At 42.2% G+C, this 16,543-nt stretch overlaps 1 protein-coding gene across 20 annotated transcripts in view; it reads right to left on the bottom strand.

Moving 5' to 3' along the window:
- Window positions 1–1,169: 1,169 nt before the first annotated feature.
- The window catches only part of HIC2 (HIC ZBTB transcriptional repressor 2), a 135,850-nt gene continuing 120,476 nt past the window's right edge, over window positions 1,170–16,543 (bottom strand). For all 20 annotated transcript variants that reach the window (XM_075898269.1, XM_075898266.1, XM_075898267.1 and 17 more), the window contains one exon: window positions 1,170–8,125. In XM_075898269.1, coding sequence (XP_075754384.1) covers window positions 6,380–8,089 — 1,710 coding nt within the window. In that variant the 5' untranslated portion in view covers window positions 8,090–8,125 and the 3' untranslated portion in view covers window positions 1,170–6,379. The remainder of the gene's footprint in view (window positions 8,126–16,543) is intronic.

Genomic DNA, 16,543 nt, shown 5'->3' on the forward strand with positions numbered 1-16,543 from the left:
AATCATTAGTAAATATTTACTATTAAAAGTTAAATTTCACTATCCCAAAGCTCCTTTGTAGAAGTCCTTCTCTTGCCTCATCAAGGGTTTATTTGCATGCACTGTGTTTGCTGTGGACCTATTCTAGGTTTGACGTCTACCTCCATCATCATACCAAACATTCCTTTTGTATTAATCCCAGCTCTGTTGATGGGAAGGGCTTCTTTTTGTTTAAAACCAAAGCTATGACAGTCTAACCTCCAATAAGCATCCATTTACCTGATTGTTAGCTGTGTGACTGAACTGATGAAAGCCCTATGTTTTATATAGATCCTGGACTCCACACAGATACAGTGAATTCAGTGCATCAATTTAAACTGCAAATCATATCACAATGCCAGGATTCTCTTTGGCTACAGCTGGTGATTAGACTTCTTCCAGTTATCTTGGGCACCAATTCCCCACCTTGAAGATCCTCAATGCTTATCCAGCAAGTATTGAGGTGGTATAAAAGCAGTCTGGAGAGGCAGGGGAATGCAATGATCAGTCAGCAGTTCCAATCAGCAGTGCCAGACCATCCTTTTTCCATCTACATTTACCTCTCTCCACATTTTGCCAGCTATCATCTCAAAAATCATAGGTTTTGCTTTACCAGATGACTTGGATGATTCCTTGCCAAGCCCCACACTCCTGCATTTCAGAACTGAAGCAACATGGTAAAATACTGCTAACTCAGACATTGAACCTGCACTGTTTGAAAACAATGCTTTCCACATACAAGAGAGAGGGAAACAATAATAAAGACAGGAATTGTAAGAGTGACATAATTGGAAACATTTAAATACACCAAACCATAAATTCCTCTTCTATGCAAAGCTACAAAAGTCCAGTCTTTGTATTGTCTTCACAGGTTATGGTTTATGGCTATGCTGACAGTCTCTGAGATTATTTTTAATATATTTTCTTTTTTTTTTCTTTTTTTTTCTTTTTGAAATCCTGTAGAGAAGACCCTGTGGACACATCTTTGTGTTTGCAACTGTTCTGAATTTCATTGCAAAACTGTGCATACAGAATCTGAGAAATAAATACATTCATTACTGCACATACATATTGATACAAAAAACAACACTGTCAAATAGTGTTTGCACCATCTTTGTTAGATATTAAGACCAGGCAAAATTAATATTTCATTTTCCATCAGCCTACCTCAGATGTCTGAGGTGGCACTGGTGTCAAATTTTATAAACTAAAAAGAGAGAGAATCAAGATTATGGGTGGGAAGCCTTTTCAGCTTTCTTTTTTTTTTCTTTTTTTTTCTTTTTTGGCTTCAGCGGTATTTTAACAACCCATCATCACTGGCAATCTTTAGACTATTCTAACATGCAACTCAAACATATGTTTCCATAAGGGTCTTGACTGGGCTTTTCTACACAAGATATAAAGGTTTGGAGTGAATTAGTAGAGCTATCTTAGTTCACAGAAGGCTAAAACAGTCCAGTTTGGCTCATGCTTCTGAACTATACTGAATGTCGGAAGAACACTATATGTACAATATACTGCTGCCCTCAGTCCAGACCATTAAATCTACCCAGTTGGCCTCTTCATTCCAACAGGGAATTCTGTGGTCTCTGCAATAGTTTTTATTCAGTGCAGAGGGCCAGTTGAAAGTTTCACTTTCCCTTCTTTTCCACAGCAACAAGGACTCACAGAAGCTGCTGTGTGGCAAGAGCTCTTTGGTGTCTCCTATAGTCTTTGTGGCTTCTGCTAGCTATCCCCCGGCGCAGGGCTTGGCTTTTTTTTTTTTTTTTTTTTTGGCAGCTCCCAATAAGGAGATAGAATGTGAGATTAGCCCAGTTTTTGTGGCCATGTTAGGGAAACGTACTGGATAGAGCAGCTTTAGCTTCTCTTTTCTAGGGTCTCTCTCATTTCTCCCCAATCTGCTGGTAACACAGCCAGACCCTCAGAGAAGAGTCAGGCTATTTAGGACTAATAACTGATCACTTCTTTCTACACCCATTTCCCATTGGCACAGACCAAGGCCTATTCTACCCTAATTGTTGATGATAGACTCTGGAATTTACTTTTTGCAATGGAACGTCAGAAGCATTAGAAACCACCCTCTCAACAAAGATTCCATGCTGAACATAAACCTGCTGATGTAGTATCTCTTATGGGCTCTGAGGACAAAAAAATTAAAAAAAACAAAACCATTTCCCTAATTACATCTCCCAAAACCTAAATAGTGTTGGAATGCAGTTTGTTTAATAAATTACTCTTTTTTTGCATGCTACTAGTTTAAGAAATGTTGCCATAGCCTTCAAAGACAAACCAATGGAAAAAGCAAAGATTAATTTTGACTGGCCCCTAGATCTGTTGAGGTCTGAAACTGTAAAAGTTTATGTAAACAATGAGATAAATATATTAGTATTTTTCTGAGCCAAGTGAGGTTCCATACTCATTCAAATGTGCTTTGGTTTAAAAAATAGTTTTGTGAATTTGGGTATGAGCTCTTTTTATTTTTATACAACTTCTGCTATTTTATCCTGTTACTCCGAAAACATTCTGGAACTAAGTGACTAACGCATATATTTAAGCTGCCTGGCCTCTATTATTTTGTTTTTAAATTGTTTTATTCCTCTTGAGGCTCTTTGTGTATCTTTAAAAAAAACAAAAAACAAAATAAAAAAAAATTTAAAAATGTAACTCCCTCCCCCCAACCCTAAAACTCTTAAAATCTTAAATATGAAACTAGTGTTTTGCTTTCTCATTAAAATACAGAAACATGTTTGATACAATACTATGTCGTATAAATGCAGTTGAGTGTCTAGGCCTCCAAGCAGGCCTCAAACAGTCCCTGAAGTTTTGAGTATTATTAGTTATTCACCATTATTACTGTCACAATTTGGAAAATGTTGTTTCTATTCAGTCTATGGAACACACCTCTACACATCTACTTGAAAAAGAAAATTTCCTTTTGTACAATACTCTTGCTGTACACAGACTTTATGTCGTATTGTTTAAGTGCTGAGGGGAGAAAAATAAAATTAAAAAAGGAGTTTCTTCTTTGAAAAAAAATATAGCATTGGGTCCTGAAACTTCAAAATGATTCTCAAGGTTTAAGAAACAAACCAGGGCCGGACGGGGGGGGGGGGGGGGGGGAACGACAAAAACACCTACCACACATGCCTGTAAGTCTAATCAAACAAGAGGGAGTGGGGTATCTGCTCAATAACAATGCCTAGCTCTTCGTACTCTCTGCATGGCTGGGCTACTCCATGTTTTGGCTCAGTAAGTCGTTGCTTGAGCTAGTTTCCTAAAGCTGGATTCTGCCCACACACGCATACATGCACACACACACCTTGTCCCCACTGCCAGCTTTGCACTACGAATTTAGAGCCTGGCCAGTCCCCACTAGCACATTAGAGAGTTGGGAGTGTGTGACAGATGCAGCTCAGCAAACTGCAGCACCACAACAAACAAACAAAGCCCAACAATGCAAGGAGCAAATCCCATCCACAGCTGTGTGTTCCTGTACAAAAGAGCTGAAAAATCATTTTGAAACTCTGGACTGGTGGTTTCTTAGCCAGCCAGTAGCAATGAATATTCTTCTTGGTCTGCACTCTAAACCAATGCGGGATTCATTTCCACTTAGGGCTTTTAGATGGTGGGGGAAAAGTGGAAGAGGAGGAATTAAAAAAAAAATCCTAGATGCTAATGTAGAACTGGTGTTCCTTGGCCCAGCTCAAGCCTTCTCTGAGGAGAAGGTGGATAGATGAGGCCTTCACTATTCAAATGTTTCAAGGGACAGTCTCAGCAGGGTTTGGCAAGGTCTCAGAGGAAGATTTTTTTTTTTTTAATGGAAATGCTAAAGACACTGAAACCCAGCACACTAATCAAGAGATACATTCCTCCTACTGGTGCCCCTTGACTCACATTGACAGTCTAGGGTAACAAAACAATGGCACTAGAATAACCAGGGTTGTGTGAGAAGAGATGGGGAGGTCAAAGGTGGGGGAGGGGGGCAAGAGTGTTCGGTGGAACATGATACCAGGCCAAGGCTCAGCAAGGTTTGGTTTTGTCTATTACATGGAGCCTGGATTCCAGTGTCCTCAGTTCATTCAAATGACCCCAGAAACAACTTATGGACTGATCTATCTTAACAGAAAAACCCGAGTGACAATGAAGCTTTATATTATTTTGTTTTAACTGAACATGCTCACTTGTCTTTTTTCTTTTTTTTTTTTTGGTCTAAACATAAAAAGGTTTTTTTTTTTTTTTTTTTGAAGACGACATGCAGGGTTCAGTGAACCCTAGGAATAAAAAGGACAATGGTTTTGAGCCAGGATGGTTGGGGAGTGTGTAAACCTTACTCAGCTCAGAAGATGATTCTACTGGCTGTGAATTTTTACCACCACACTCCACCAGTCATGGGAGGCTTGAAATAAGTCATAGCTTTCCACAAGGGCATGCCAACAAAGTCAAGGGGCCAAGAATTGGCAGGCTAAATTCTTTTTTCTCCTAAACCAATAGCAGCTGTTGGCTGTGATGTCTTAGGCAGATGTTACAAAAAGATTTTGTTGCTTTTTTTCATTGTGTGTGTGTGTCTGTGTGTGTGTGAGAGAGAGAAATTTTCTGAAAGGGAGGATATGAAACACTTTGGTTTTTTTCCCCCTTCCTCCCCATCTTATTGCACTCTGGATTCTAGTAAGTTATAGGCTGCTATTCCCCTCACCCTCTGTCCTGCCAGGTGATTACACATTGACCCAGATGTGCTGGGAGAATGGAGGATGAAGGGGCCTTTTTTCCATAGCATCCAGGTTCAATAAACAAAACTGGAAAGGGCCCAGAAGCTCTAAGAAGTTTCCTTCCTTTTACCTAAAAGTGACTTCAAGAAGCCAAGAGTTTGCTGAGTGAACCATTCTAAGCATCTATCCACTGGGGTCTCTGGCTTAATAAATTTTTGTCTTTGGCCGTGCTTTGTTTTAACATTTTTCTAGCTGACTTTTGATGGAAGGACAGGGTGGAAAAAATCCCTTGACTTTAATTTAGCTTCTACTTTATACATTTACTTACAATAAAAGAAAAAAAAACCTGCCTAATCTTTCACTAACCATCTTATTGTTCTCATGAATTCAAGAGGTAGCAAGGTAACGGGTCTGTTCACACAGACTCGCTCTTTAGTGAGGGAGGAAAGCTAAAAACATACACACACACACACAAAACAAAACAAAAACCAAAAAAAATAAAATAAAAAGTACCTAAGGAACTTGTAGCAAGTCCAGCCTACATCAAAACCCTTCTCTACCCCACCCACCCCAAGAATTAACCTCAGACCTTCCAGTTCAAACATTCACATAAACATTACAATGGTTTTTCCTTTAATAAAACAAGTACCGCTAAGCAAAGAATATTCATACGAAACTACTAGAAAAGTAAAGACGACCCCCTGCTCACTGAAAGAAATTCCCAGGGCATCCACACCCCTGTTCAGTCATGGGTGAGGCTGCAGAGGTAAAGAGGAGGAATGAGGCATGTGGCTAGGTATTCCAAGGTTAAAGACTAAACCCCAACAGGAAAAAGAACGTGTTGCCATCCGAAACACTACTAGGCACACACCTAGGTAGACTGCTTTAACCAACTCCACCTTACAGGGAAGGATAAATACCTCCCATCACCATCTCAGCTTCCCATAGAATTTAAAGGGGCTGCCAACCCTGTTACAGTCAGTCCACAGCTTCTGCCCTGGGCACAGAAAAACCAATACTTTGTAGCCACTTAGGCTGTTGGAAAATGGGGTTCCTTAAAAAAAAAAAAAAAGAAAAAAAAGGAGTGGCAAGAAATGCCCTTATTGAGTCTGGTTGTGACAATATTGTAACACGAGCACAAAAGGCAAAGCTCACAGAGTAGCCAGTGGATGACAAATTCCACTTGCACTTTTCATTAATGCAGGAAATAACACTTGATCAATGTCTATAAAGCTCTACAGGAGTACCAACAAGAGGTGAATAAAGGGTTGGTACAGCCCAACTTGATCCAATCTCCCTTTGGGCAATATAATTTCTCTCTCCATTCCTACTTACCATCCAATAGTCAGGAGGCCTCACTCCTGTTACCTGGGTGTGGGGATCAAAAGAAGAGTGGCCAAATCAACACCCACAAAAATAAATGGCATTTCTTGCCACACCACTGAGATGTGGGAAGGAAGGGGTGGGGAATGATTTGTGAATGGCATCAGCTCCGCTGTGGACCTACATTTGTCTTTTTATAAAAAATGTTAAAGCTACATTTGTTTAGGCTGCCCATGACCGAACAAAGGAGGGGAGTTGCCTTCTTAAGCAGCAAGTTTACAGAAAGGTAAATCACTGCGGATGGGCTCGAAGCTCATTCTGGAGTCTTTGGCTTATGTGGGAGAGGTATGCATTCGCAGGTGGCTGATCAGATTGCGCTGCTGGGTGAATTTCCCACCACACAGTTGACATTCATAGGGTTTTTCTCCTGAGTGGACACGCATATGCTCTGTCAGTCGGTACTGCCGGGTAAAGCGCATCCCGCATTCCTCGCAAGCAAAGGGCTTGAGCCCTAAATGGCTGCGCATGTGCCGTGTCATGGTACCCCGCTGCGTGAACATCTTGCCGCAGATGTTGCAAGGGAAGGGCCGTGTCAGCCAGTGAGTCTTCTCGTGCTGCCGCAGAGTGGCCGGATCCTTGTAGCTCTTTTCACATATGGAGCATTTAAAGGGCCGGGACTCTGCAGTGTAGGGCTGGTTAGGGTTGGACAAATCCTCAGCTTCCTCCTTATCATCATATGTGCCTTCCTCCTTGATGTAGAGGTCTTCCTCGGTGTGCGTCTCCACGTGGGCATTAAGCTGCTCAGAGCTAGGGAAGCCCTTGCCACAGGGGATGCAGACGTACAGGTTGTCACCATAGGCCACAGGCTCAAACCCCTCCTGCCGGTAAACGTAGTTGGCACTGGTGTGCCCACCACTTTCACACTCACTCTGGCCACTGTCATCACTCATCTCCTTGCCATTTTCAATCTCCTCTCTACACTGGAATGCCTGCTCCGGGCCATAGGCGTTGCTTAGGTTCCGCTCGGCCGACTTGGACAAGGGACCCATCAGGATGCCATTGGGCAGCCCCTCGCTTTCCTCGCCACCTTTGATCCCCTCATTCCGGTCAAAAGCGTTGTCTTTCTTGATCCACTCCTTTTTGCGTGCAGCGTGCCGGAGGCTCTTGCGCTGGCCACTCTCCGCCAGGGAGTGAGTCTCCTCGTTCATGTCCATCTCCATGGGTTCACTGCTGTCTGCTGCACTGTGGGGGGCTCCGGCGGCAGACTCGTCGAAAGATGAGGCACTGTTGGCTGCAGGGGCTGAGGCAGATTGGGGAGAGCCATGCTGGCTTTCGCTGAGCTGCGTGTCATCCTGGGAGGCTGCCATGGGGAGCGATGGGCTTTTTTTGGACAAGTCAAGGCCAAGCTCCTGGTCACCATTGCTTCCATTTGCACTGCCACCACCACTGCTGTTCTTGTTGGCTCCCCGGCTTAAGGAGTGAGAGTTCTCTTGGTTAGAGCTGCTGATGAAGATCTCATCGTCAGAGACCTTTCCCTTTGGCAGCTCCTTTGAGTGTGAGCCCTTCATCCCCTCAGTTGACCCTGAATAACGAGTTTGGATGACTGAAGTGGTAGAAAGCCTCTGACTCCTGGGAGGTCTCCCGATACTGGGCCCACCGGCCCTGCCAGAGAAAGACCTCCCATTCCGCTTCAGCTTCTTCCTGCAGAGAGCTGCAAGGTCGTGCAGTTGGAGGTAGCTTGCTGCGGTGAGAAGAGCATTAAAGTTCTGTTCACCAGGCTGGTCAGTCGTTAAGAGCTTCCCAGTATAAATAAAGTCTAAGATCTGTCGGAACACAGTGGGGTTCACCATGTCCGTGTCTAAGTTAATTAGGTTGTCATGCAGGACGAGGGATTTGAAATACATGCTGCTGGCTGCCAGGATGTTCTTGTGGGCACGAAACAGGGCATTTTCTACCACAATAATCACATCACAGAGGAAACCTTTGGCTCGTTGCTGGTTCAGCTGCAGTAGCAGTTGTTTGGCATGATTTGGCAGTTCCATCTCCAACTTCTCTTCCTCTCACCTTCGCTTTACCACCTGCAAGACAGGAGAACACGTCTGTGAACTCACCGCTTCCACTTGGACAAACTTGTGTTTAACAAAGTGGGTTAAAAGACTGCTGTTTAACATTAGGTTTGACACTGACTAAGGAATTCTGGGTGCATTCCAGAACTGCAAGCTGGGCTCCTACTAAAAATACAATGAGAAACATTTCTCATTGTAAAGCCTCAGGAGGGAGAAGGAGAGGGATGTGTGTGTGGGTGTGCGTGTGTGTGTGGGTGTGGGTGTAAACAATCATTATATGCTGAAGCTACTTATCCAAAGGCATCAGCAGAGAAGCAATGGAAGGGGGAGTTGGGGGAAAAAAGCAAGCTGATTCACCATTATTTGTATATTTGAAACATAAAATATTTAACATCAACAGCAGCTTTCATTGCTTTAAATATATGATTTGTGTCTTTTGGGTTAAAGATATTACATGCAGCAATTGATTCCATATGCAAAGCAATTTAATTACGCTGAGGTAAGAAATTGGGTAGGGGTGGCTTTTAGACATATCAAGTGTGAGTTTAAAAATTTCTCCCAGTTCAAATCCTCCGCCTGGTTCTCCTGAAGACAAGAACAACAAAAATCAGTGCTCCAAATTAATTAGCATTGTTAAAATTCTTTAAAGTGCTAAATGTTCTTGTTACTATGGCTAAAAAGCTCATCAATAATTTAAATGAAGTAATAGTACATAAGATTTTTGTTGAAATAGATTAATTACCTATTTCATGTCATTCTCTCTTTTCTCCTCCTCCTCCCCCAGTATACGTGGATTTTTAATGTTGACAGCATCTTTGACTTTTGATCATCATAAATATCCACTGACTTTCCAAGCACTATTTTCATCTTTTGAAATGCATTGCAGGGGGGTATTAAGATTCCACTTATCTGGATTTCCAATTCCTTTTCTACTTCATTAGCTGGATTTCATACACAAAGAATCCAATCCTCTATTTCACTGATTTCAGCATTCAAATTTTGTGAAGGCTTTTCCCTGACATCTATTTTAAAAAGTCCCTATTCCTTCCCAGCCAAATTATTTTGGGTAACTGGCTTGGTGTTAATGAACTTCCTTCAGATTGAAGTGTAAATTCTCTCCCCCCCCCCAAAAAAATTGTGATTTGTATAGATAGTTGCATACATTTACTAATTTCTACTAAACACCAAACATTAAAAAAAGTTTGTCAACACCCTCTCTCTACTTTGGTTAATTAATTTCTACGTTAGCCTCCATTTTTCTCCCTCTGGTGAACCTCAAGAATTAATTCCAATTAACTTTTTACCCATATCTGGAATAAAACCACTCTCTTCAATAATATGCTCTTACCCAAGGAGAGTTCATATTGAAGTCTTTGAATAAGGACTGGCCTCCAAAAATCAGCTGTATGTAACATGAAAAATGAGACCGGAGAATTAAGTAAGGTGTTTGGAGGCCATAAAAGCACTGGCTGTATTCTTTTGGATATATAGCATCTGCCAGAATGTATTCATGCTTTTAACCATTTCTGTGATTTCGACTTGTTCCACACCATTTTTGTACAAATTTAACTATTTCAGTTAATTCTGTGATATTACATTGATGTTGCCAAATCAATACAATCCTGACACACACACAGTATAAAGGTGTCTTCTATCAGAAAAGCTTATTACTATAGGTATCTTTACATGGATCTAACTATGGCCACCTTAGGAGCTGTACCAATTTAACAATAGTTTTCAAATCAGTATAGTTAAAGCAATACAGGAATGGAGTGTAGACCAAACCTTAGACTTCTAAAGGAAAAGAAGCATCAGGGGTTGGCAAAGTCTGAAGGTTCCAATGTGCTGAGAAATCTACAGAATACTCCAAAATATTCCCCTTCTCATTGGTCTGCATCTTGCTCAAACAGGGTGTGTCTACAGAGTAGCATTATTTCGGAATAACGACTGTTATTCCAAAATAACACTGCAAGCGTCTATACATGAATTCTATTATTTTGACATAAATCTGAAATAACGGATGGCTTATTCCGACTTCTTAAACCTCGTTCCACGAGGAATAACGCTTATTTCGAAATAGCCATTTTGGAGCAGCAGCAGTGTGGATACTCCACTGCTGCTATTTTGAAATAGCTCCTCCCGAGGCCCATTCAAATTAATTACTCCCCAGTGCCTCCTGGGACTCTAAATCGAGGTAGCACGTCCACATTAGGGAAGACTGCCTTGGGCTAATTCTGAGGCTTCCTGGTAGTGTAGACGTGCTATTTCGAAATAAGCTATTTCGGAGTGCAGTGTAGACAGACCCACAGTTCCCTCCCTGCTCATATGCCATCCAGAATAGTCTTGAAAACCTGCTTCCACTAGTTCTCTCAGTATTACAAGCTTCTCTCCCACTCCCAGCCCAGATGTCCTGTCTATCATTTAATGACTTTCTCCAAGGAAATAAGCCTTGAACATAGCGATATTCTGCTAGCAGTAAAGGGTGTGGCATTCTCTTTTTAAGCTTAGTCAGCTAGTTACAAGTTCATGTTTTTTGTTATTTGTGCTTCCTCTTACCACAGTATGACCCATCTCATCCAGCTGGATTAAATCTTGTGGAAATTTTTTTTGAATGATGCTGTTAATCTCAAGGGCTTGAAAAAATCCATTTTACCCCTAGATAATGATGAATGGTAAGTAGGGTTGCCAGATGGTCTCCCAAAAAATACCAGACTCCCAGCCACTCCCTCCACCCAGGCTAGGGTTCTGAAGAGCCCAGAGCGGTGATTGCGGCTCCGCCTACCAGCTGGGACTCCCATGCTGGGAGTCGGGGCCGCCATCGGCGCTGGGAGCCTGTGATTGCGCAGAAGCTTGGCGGGGGCACTGATCGTGGCCCCGCCTTCCAGCCGCTCCCTCCGCCCACAGTGCACAGCTGGAAAAATCAGCGAATACCGGACATTGCACATGTCCAATATTCTCTGATTTTTTTTTACCGGACAAACAGCACAAATACCGGACACCTGGCAACCCTAAGGGTTCCTGGCAAGGGCAGTGGGCCTGTGCCATTCACTTCTATGCTATGCAAGCTTTCACTGAACAGCTGAACTTCTAGTCCTTCTGGCTGTACAGAAAGTCTTCCAAAAGTAAGCCAGTGCAAAGCTTTTCTTTTCTGCTAAGAGGCTGCTTTTTCAGTACCTCCGCTGCTGCTCACAGTCTGCAAAGCGTTTAGTTGACTCTTCAACAAGATTCATTTTTTACATCTGGTTAGTATGTTGATCTGACAGCGAGTAGGTGCTTGGTCAAATTTTCAAGCCATGTTCAATATCCATGTTCATCCAATCCAGTGCATGTATGCACACACTTTTTATTTATATTTAAAAACCTAGGGCTATATTCACTGGTACATTCTGGCTGCCTTTTGTTGCTGAGACAGCACAGAGCGTACTGGTGAATTCAGCCTCTACTGTGCAGAAGTTTAACACTGTTCTCAGAGATGGGTGATTGCAGGCCTGCTGATAGGGGGGAAGGGGAAGTGTTGTAGATTGGGGAGAAGAGTACAAAGAGAGGCCCGGAGGACCTGGCTGCCACTGGTGCTACTGTGGCAGCAAAGGCCCCCTTTGAACTGCTACCAGAGTGCTGCTCTGCGTGCCTCTGCGGGCAGAGGCGGGAGGACAAACTACACAAGGCCCCAACCCTTCTTGGGGTGCAAAGCCATCCCCCACATTTTTCCCTGGGGCCTCTGCTGGCTGTCATCTCCGCTGGGTGGATGTTGGAAAGGGTGGAGGACAAGGAATAAAATACAAGCTTGAGCAAAACAGTAATTATTCATTTCTTCTCCCCTCCGCATGTGGCATTTCTGTCTGTCAGAGCTGCAAGAAAGCCCTAGGAGACCAGGATCTCCACTATTTAATACTGACAAGTATTTTAAAAACTCTGTATGCTGCAATTAGCCACAATGGAGAGTTGCCACAATGGAGAGTTGCAACACACATCCAATTTGTCTGGTTTTCATGGCTTGCTTGCAGAACTCCTTATTAAATAGAACACCACCACCCAGGCACCAAATACCAACATTTATCATCTAGTCATGTAAACTATGACTAACTTCTATGTTAACAATCCATATGGAAAGGGAAGGGGAGAAAAACATTACTTAGATCATCTCTAAATGCAACATACATATATAAGTATCTATTACTCTGGCAGAGAAAATGGTCAGCTGGTTACACTGTCCTCACTAATAGTATGATTGCTGTTTTATGTGTACTATCCCACCAGTGTTCTCTCTAATTTTTTCCCATCTGTGTGTGGAATTTTTTTGTGCACCAAAGGGAGTATAGATGTGCACCACCGGTAAAAACACATACTCCCGACTGTGGAAGCTCTGCTAATCATCTGGGCAGCATTCAAATCTCTCCTGGATAGCTGCTGAAGCACTCAGCTTACAAGGAACATTGCACCCGAATCCAAAAAGAGAGATTTTAAGCTATTCCATAAAGGAGATCTGTGGAAAGGGAAATGAGGCACAATAAAAGATCTTGCCTAGCCAGACAAATGAGAAATTTCATAGGTTACTGAACTAAAACCCAATTTATTTCACAATTTGCGTCACTTGAATATAGTGATATCCACGCAAATTTGTATGCACAGTATGTGCTCTACACCTGAATTGCAAATGCTTGTCTGATATTAGGCTTTGCAGAGACCAAAGAGCTGCTGCAGTTGCTCAGAGGAAAGACTTTTGATTAAATCATATCAAATGAAATCAGGGAACTTGCTGTGGAAGCCTCACTTGAAGTAACTGAGATATTCATTTTGGTGTTACAGCACAAATACTAACTATGGAAATAAGTACCCTAAATGGTAAAAACAATGGAGAGTGCCTTGGCCCACTTTGGTAAAAAACACTTTGTCAGATGCGTCATTACCCACAAATCTGTTAGTCTTTAAGGTGCCACAGGACTCCTCGTTATTTTTACAGATACAACCCAGCCCAGCTACCACTCAGATTTATCCTAAATGGGCAAACTGTACCTGGGGGAGAGAGAGTTGAATTTTTAATTCTTATTATCGAGATTTGAAAATACACATATGACCTTCCTCACTAAGTCTGTAATTTTTAGTTTTTTTTGCATGGGGCATGCTCTTTAATAACCCCCACTTATTACAGAGCTTCAGTTTTCCTTACCTGTCTTTGTGCATAAGTATCACAAGTATTAAATAATTACTACCACACAGTGTTATTTAGTAGGACCCATGAAAAATAAAGTTTTTTTTTTTTTTACCATGATCAGACTAACACGGCTACCTCTCTGTTACTTTTTATCATGAAAAATAAAGAGTGAGATTTCTGAAGTAATGCAGTAGCACAGACAGGGTCGAAGATTTTAAAACCAGTTGTCAGTTTTCAAATCAAGGCACTCCAATACAACCTAAGAGGTTAAAAAGTTCCCCACCATAGAAATTCCTGTTGATTGAGAAGCAACGGTGTAGTCATGAATTCCATGGAGCAGAACTGTTACAAGCCAGGTCTCAGAGCATTTTGCCAGTATAGTTATATCGGAATACTGTACAAGCAAAAATCTCCTAGCAAATGGACACAACTTAGATTGGCAAAACTGCACTTTTACTGGGACTGTTTGAAATTCTTTAGACCAGCACTCTCTGTTCCAGCAACATCCATGGTCTGGCATGAGTCAGTTAGCTGGATGTTTGCTTATCATGGGTTTGGCCAAGTTTCCCACAGTTCCATAAAGGTTGCTTACAACCACCAGTCCTGGCTCTGTGTTCTGTGCTGTTATTTAGCTCCAATTTACTCCTAGATGTCTTCTAAGAGCCCAGTAAGCAGTGGAAGTGTTGGTAATTCTGCTAGACAATATTGATCTCCTGTGGTTCAGCAAATTCTCTGGCTTGGTACCAAGTCAGGTCCCAGGGTGCTAGATTAGAGAGATTCAACCTATATAGCTTATTCCACCCCCCACAAGCATAATACGCTATACCAGCAAAAATTAAGTGGCACAGCTGCATTGGGACAGAGGTCACACCTCTCCACACCCGACTGGCATAGTTATGCCAGTGGATATTTGTAGTATTGACTAGGGATGTAAGAGACCAGTTGACCATCTGATAAGCAGAAGCTTATTGGATAGCCAACTAGTGATGTGAGTGATTGCTTCCCCTCGCCTTGCTGCCTCTATCAGAGAAAGGCAGCAACGGGGGGTGGAGGGGTGAGTAGAAGCCGGTTTAAAAGCCGGTTGCCCCCAGCACCATCTCCGCAGGGGGCAGGGGAGGTAGAGGCACAGCAGGAAACAGCGTGATTGGGGACTGAAATGGTCTCCGCTCCTGCGGCTTCTGCTGTGATTCTGCTTTTGAAATATACAAGAGCCCTTCTTGGGCTCTTGTACATTTCCAGGTCCCAGGTGCAGCAGGGAGTGTGGGGCCAGTGGAAGTCCCCGGCTGGTCCCATGCTCTCTGTGGGGCTTCTGCTTTTGAAATGTACAAGAGCTCCACTGGGGCTGCTGTACATTTCAAAAGGAAGCCCCACGCTCTTTGCAGGGCTTCCAATTTTGAACTGTAGCAATAGCCCAGTAGGTCTTTTGCTACTGTTCATAGGTGGAGGCATCCTTATGGGTTAATTGAATAATCAATGGAAATCCCATTGACTATTCAATTAATCTAAATTTAACACCGCTAGAGTAGATCTGGCCTTTCTTTGTGTAACCTAGAGGCACTGAGATCATTGAGAAGGGAGAGTGAAGTCTGCTCTACAGCCTCACTCAGAGACTTTTAGCTCATGTAATAGAAGCTCATGGCTTTAGTCCCTAAGATTCCAGGTTCAATCCCACCTGATGATGACTCATGTTCATTAACTTTACTTTTATATCTTCTGAAGTGCTGAGAACCTATTCATAAATGCATTACAGACATTTGTCCAGAATGGACTAACACCAAACACCTACTTAACAGGGATGCACCCTGAGAGAGACTGCACCGTCTTAGAATCATAGAACACTAGAACTGGGAGGGATCTTGAGACATCAAGTCCAGTTCCCTGCCCTCATGGCAGGACCAAATGCCCTAGGCCAGGACTGCCTCGGTCATTCTTCTTCACTAGATGAGTACAGGAATTATTCGGAAATCCATAGCACTACTCATAATCACAAGGATGCTTCCAAACAAGTATCAGCATAGATCCAATACAAAAAACACCCATGCCGTTCCAAATAAATAAACAGTGAACATTGCAACTTTATAATAAATAGTTTGTGCTTGAAAGGGGACAGGGTCTTAAAGCTTTACAACTGTAGAAATACTGAATGCTAACTTGCTTCCTGAAAAACAACAACTGTGGATCATCACAAACTCTAACATTGTTTTTGGACCAATGATGGAAGACTTGCTCCATTCTAGAGAAAAGTAATAAACAAAAGTTGTGAGCAGCATCAGCATAAATGGATTTCAGATGCTTTCCCATTAATAAAGAAACTTAAAAATGGAGCAGACTCTCTTTGTTGATTAGGAGACTTATTACTGACATTTATGATTGAACACAATGGAGAGTCCTTTTATATTTTCTGGGACAAATCAGGACTAGAGGTATGTTCATCACTTAGTATTAGACATACCCAAATACAACGGAAGGCTCCTGCCCAGTTTCAGTGGTCCTGCAGCAACAGCAACTGCTTAGCATGTGGTTTCCAGAGGTGTGAACCTCATCAAGAATCCTGATGTTGCATAAAGGAGGGAAACAAAATGGAGTCTTAACATTACAGAGAACCCTCCCCCACTCCACACAGCCAAGATCTAGGTAATGGAAAAGGAGGAGAGAACAGAAATGTTATGCTTCTAAGGTGATATTATGCACAATGAATTGCATTAAAATAAAGCTACACTAACTAGCAGCTGACAGTGTCTTTAGAAGCAATATTGCCTGAGAAACTTAACACTTGTGAGAGCTGATAATCAATGTATTAAATCAGCATCTCAAAGCCAAACTAGGTCATATTCTGGTCTGAGGGGCATTGAAGACAATGAAGAACATGCTCTAAGAGCTTTGCTACTTTATTACAAAGTGAGAACAACTTAATTCTCTATTTACCATCAAGACTCCAGAAAGGAAATTGGTTAAAATTAGACTGTCAAAACACATAAAAACAGTGAGAAAAAATAACTACTTAAGCTGAAATATGAAATCCCACCACAGTGTTTTAGAATTGTTTAAGGACCATAAAAAAGATAATTGTACCAATTTTCCAAAGCAAATGCCGAACCAAACTCAGACGGTAACTATCTTTGCAACCTATGGCAGAAGGAGACACTCTTTGATTTCCCTGTTGAGTTTCAGACTGTAGTACTGTATTAAACAGTGTTTATATTTTAAAAGGAACACATGTGAAGCAAAGAATTGTTCCAAAGCAGACCTCACCAATTACTCGTTTCATTTACAGAATG

This window comes from Pelodiscus sinensis, chromosome 15 (assembly GCF_049634645.1).
Source record: "Pelodiscus sinensis isolate JC-2024 chromosome 15, ASM4963464v1, whole genome shotgun sequence".
NCBI lineage: Eukaryota > Metazoa > Chordata > Testudines > Trionychidae > Pelodiscus > Pelodiscus sinensis.